Source organism: Acanthisitta chloris, unplaced genomic scaffold (assembly GCF_000695815.1).
Source record: "Acanthisitta chloris isolate BGI_N310 unplaced genomic scaffold, ASM69581v1 scaffold1982, whole genome shotgun sequence".
NCBI classification, from domain to species: domain Eukaryota; kingdom Metazoa; phylum Chordata; class Aves; order Passeriformes; family Acanthisittidae; genus Acanthisitta; species Acanthisitta chloris.
The window spans coordinates 31,291-35,582 of NW_008658644.1; the positions used below are offsets into that span (position 1 = coordinate 31,291).

At 49.0% G+C, this 4,292-nt stretch overlaps 1 protein-coding gene across 1 annotated transcript in view; it reads right to left on the minus strand.

The window, feature by feature from the left end:
- Window positions 1–1,664: 1,664 nt before the first annotated feature.
- LOC103812158 (plexin-A2-like) overlaps window positions 1,665–4,292 on the minus strand; it is a gene marked incomplete at its 5' end in the record, with an annotated part of 32,741 nt that continues 30,113 nt past the window's right edge. The window contains 3 exon segments of the mRNA XM_009085167.1: window positions 1,665–2,076; window positions 3,318–3,468; window positions 3,794–4,006. Coding sequence (XP_009083415.1) covers window positions 1,981–2,076; window positions 3,318–3,468; window positions 3,794–4,006 — 460 coding nt within the window.

Here is a 4,292-nt window from a genome sequence, read left to right on the forward strand (position 1 = left end):
TACCACAGTATTAATAGGGCCCAGAGAAACTTCCAGAAGTGGATTACCCAAAGAAAGTGGACTTGGCATGGCTTTTACTGAAGGGTAATTAAACCAACAAGTTTCCTGAGTATTTCTCTACATGCTTCTCCTCTCCCTCTGTTGCTGGACTGCAAGAGATTGAAAGCTAACAGCTTTCTGGTGCCCTGGGAGCCTGTGGTGACCCTGGTCACCTCCAGGCAGGAACAGTGGAAGAGGGGATGGATATGGAAATGGATTTTCCTTCGACACACGCTGGCTGCAAAGTAAGGTCCCAACCTGGCACAGCACAGCCTGGACAGGCTGAGCAGGCACCAGGAGCTATTTTGCTGCCATTGCCAAGCTCATGCAGTCAATACTTGTATTTCCATTAGACCTCATCAGCCTGTCCTCCCCACTGCAGCCTGCACACATAGCAATATTTACTACAGAGAGAAATATTTACAGTGTTCCTTCCCCTCCTGGCACTCTACAAAAGGGACACACATAAGCTTTGGTGTCTTTGAAAGGAATAACACTCACAAACATTTGCCTGTCACTGGCCACAAGAACATGTGCCGTGGGGGCCAGCAAGGAACCGAAGAGAACAACGAGACGCCGAGACAGAGACAAGACAGCAGCTTGGGGTGCTGGTTAAGGTTTGCCCTTGCCTAGAGCAGAGATTTCTTTCCCCTTCCCAGTGGAAATACAAGTCCTGACCGTGGGGGACACAGCGAACGCTGGTGGAGAAACCCAAGGGAAACCTGTGCCGATCAACTCCGCACGTCAAACAGGAAAGCAATAAATATCTCCTCTTGCCACGTCCAGGCTTTTCAAGTATCACTCACTGTAAACATTGGGGCTTTGTTGGGTTTCACTGCACGAAATTGGAGGTGGCTGCCACAAACCCCCAAAAACCAACCCTGGAGGTGTCATCACAGCTCTGCCCGGTGGGTTGAGGGCAGGTTCATGTGGTACCTGCAGGAACCAGCAATGGGATACTGAAGGGATCACTGCTGGATCACTGTGGCCACTGAGCTGATCACTGCAGCCACACTGGACACTGAGCAGATCACTGCTGGGTCACCATGGCCACGCTGGACACTGCTGGATCACTGCAGCCACTGCCTTGGCAGCCAGAGAGGTGGAATAAGGGTGGAAAAGGGAAAAGCATTTAAATTCAGATCTTTCCTCGTTCGACAGTAAATGGGATTTTAAAAAATATATATATATATAGACACAATATAATTACATCGATAAAGCTGAATTCAAGACAGGTCGGATGATCTGATGGGTTTGCGATTCAGGTTAAGTTCCTTCTAGTGCCTCTAAGTTACTCAGCCACTGAACTGTTTTCAGGCTAAACTGCTATTTGCCTTGTGTAAAAAGGTGTGGTGCAAAACTTGTGCTCATATATTTTTTTTGTAAGATCCCAAGAAGAAGATGATTTCAGTTTTCCAGATGTTCCAATCGGTGTGAGAGTCCATTCCTAGAATGCCTGAGCTGCATCCTCAGGAGGCTCTCAAGGACAGGATTCAGAGCTGATCCTTGTTGCTAGGATTATCTCTATGGCCTCTGTGGTTTTTGCTCTATTTCCTTTTTTATTTTCCTTTTTCTTTCTTTTTTTTTTTTTTTTAAAAAAAACCCTTTAAATAAAGTTTTATCTTCTAATATACATCAAACAATTTTTCATGCAAAGCAGCAGTCATGGAGACATCCAGACTTTCCAGGTTCCTTCTTTCCATGTATGCTTGAAAAAAAAAAAGATCCACCTTGATTTGTCTTTGATTGAGATGTTTTATCTTCTCTTCCTGCCTTTTCAAGCCAGATCCTATATGAGTTTTGAACAGTCAGTCCTTGGGCCAGTCTCTGCTCCATCCAGAAGAGCCTTGGTATGTGTGTCCTGTGGCTTCCTTGCTTGTTCTCCTGCTTAATTCCAGAGAGTCCATGCCCTTTGCTGTCCTTGAGCACCACGACCTTTCTTCAGCTCTCAATAGACATGGCCCCAATAAGTTGCTCTACTTTGTACGCCAGTCGCTGCCTACGTGCCTGTTCATCCTGCTCCAAAGCCCCAATGAGCTGGTGGAGAAAACAGAAAAAAAAAAAGGGAAAATAATAATAAAAAAAAGAAACAGAGAAAGTAATCAGTGTGTGAGAGAGGGTGGAAGAGGTGGGTGGGCAGTGAGATGTGAGCAACATGAGATGGGGAGGTGTGAAACTTAAATAAATGGCAAAGCGAAGCGACGAGAGCTTCGCTGTGCTCAGTGGTTTGTTGGATTGCTCAATACCCACACAACGAAATCGTTCCCACTCTTGTACCTTGGACTCCACATTTCTTGTCTCATTTAGCACGAAAGTGATGAGGTTTCAAAACCCTAATCGGAAAATAGCTGTGGCATTGTATCACAAACGCATACATGCAATTAAATGACAAAACCCTTCCTTTTAACGGACATAATTGCAAAATAGGTTCTTCTCACAGGGAAATGAAGGGGTGGAACAGATGGTGAGAACTTGGTTTCAAGTGATGCATTCATTAAAGGAGCTCATGCTGCCAGGGACTCTTTGCAAACAGAAGTCTGCGTCACTGCAACATGGGATTTGGCCCACGCTGCTCCCAAAAGACAGGGATGTTTCTGGGGAGCTTCACTGGGTCAGGATGATTTTCCACTGCATTAAGGAGTGGGTTGCACTGGGTCTCTGCCTAGGCTGAGGAATCCAGGTGCTCCCAGTCTCAGTGCTCTGGGGAAGGATGCTACAGGGAAGGGCAGAACCCAAACCTCTTTGTGCATGAACAGAACAACAGGACAGCAGCAGTGCCAGCTATGGGCAAGGGGGGAGGAAGGAACTCTGGGTGGCAGCAAGGGGAGATCACTACACAACTCACCACCACACTGATGCAGATTTGTCCCTGGGGACACCATAGTCTCAAGGGATACCATAGCCCCAGGAGACATCATCTCCCCAGGGAACATCACAGCCCCAAGGAAAATCATGGCAAAAGGGAACACCATATCCCCAAGGAACACCATGGCCCCAGGGAAAAGCATGGCAAAAGAGAACACCATGGTCCCAGGAAACACCATAGCCCCAAGGAAAATCATGGCAAAAGGGAACACCATATCCCCAAGGAACACCATGGCCCCAGGGAAAAGCATGGCAAAAGAGAACACCATGGTCCCAGGAAACACCACAGCCCCAGGGAAAATCATGGCCCCAGGGAACACCACAGCCCCAAGGAAGACGATAACCCCAGGGAACACCGTAGCCCCTGGAAAAAATCCTGGTTCCAGAGAACACCATTTCCCAGGGGAACCCACCTCTTCACTGTACTTGCTGACGTAGGAGTAGATCTCGTTGAGGGCGCTCAGCATGTTGAACTCCACGGCGTGCAGCCGCGACTGCTCGGCGAGGTAGGCGTTCATGTCCTGGTCGCTGATGGCCGGGAGCTTGGCGATGTCTGCGTAATACCTGCAGCCAGGAGAGGCCAAGGGAGGCTGAAAATTCCCCTCTTCCCCTTGGGATTTAAACTAAGCTCTACAGGGAAAAGGGCATCCTTTTGCTTTAGGTTTACATCTAGAAAACAGGATCCTGGTCTTGTAACAAGCTGAAAATAAGAGCAGTGATGCTCGATGGGGCTAAGCTGTGCTATCAGCTTGCTGCAAAAGCCACTCTGCTGCATCATCTCGTGATCCTTCCAGCTCAGGATGTTCTATTCTATGATCACCAGCCACAGGAGGTTGGGCAGAACCAGAGCAGCCCTCACCCACGCTTCTCCCCACACACTGCCACTCACCTCTCCACCCAGCTCTTGTAGCTGGGGATGTCCTTGGCATACAGCAGCTTGTTGGAGGGAGAATCCTTCCCCAGGCGATGCTCCGAGGTGGAGCAGGAATCCATGAAGGTCTGAGCCACCACGGAGAGACAGGCATCTGTGATGCTGCCCTTGTGGATATCAAACACAAACTGGGGGTTTTTGATTACGTTCACCCAGAAGCGGAGAGGGAGGCTGGAAGGAAACAAAATTCAACGTGAAGACAAAGGCTAGGAAAGAGCATTTGCTGCAGATTGCGTTGCCAGGCAGAACGCAAATGGTGGGAAGAATAATAGAATTTGACTAGGAGCTGGGCCAGCTCCATCAAGTACCAGTTAGCCCAGTGCTGCTGGGATTGCTGGTGATGGAACCTGCCATGCCTGGGCTGGGCACTGCTGCCCCACGCGCCTCTCCCGGCTCTGATCTCACACAGAGCCGAGGTGAGGGGCAGGAGAGCAAGCTGGCTGTGCCAGGGCAGAGC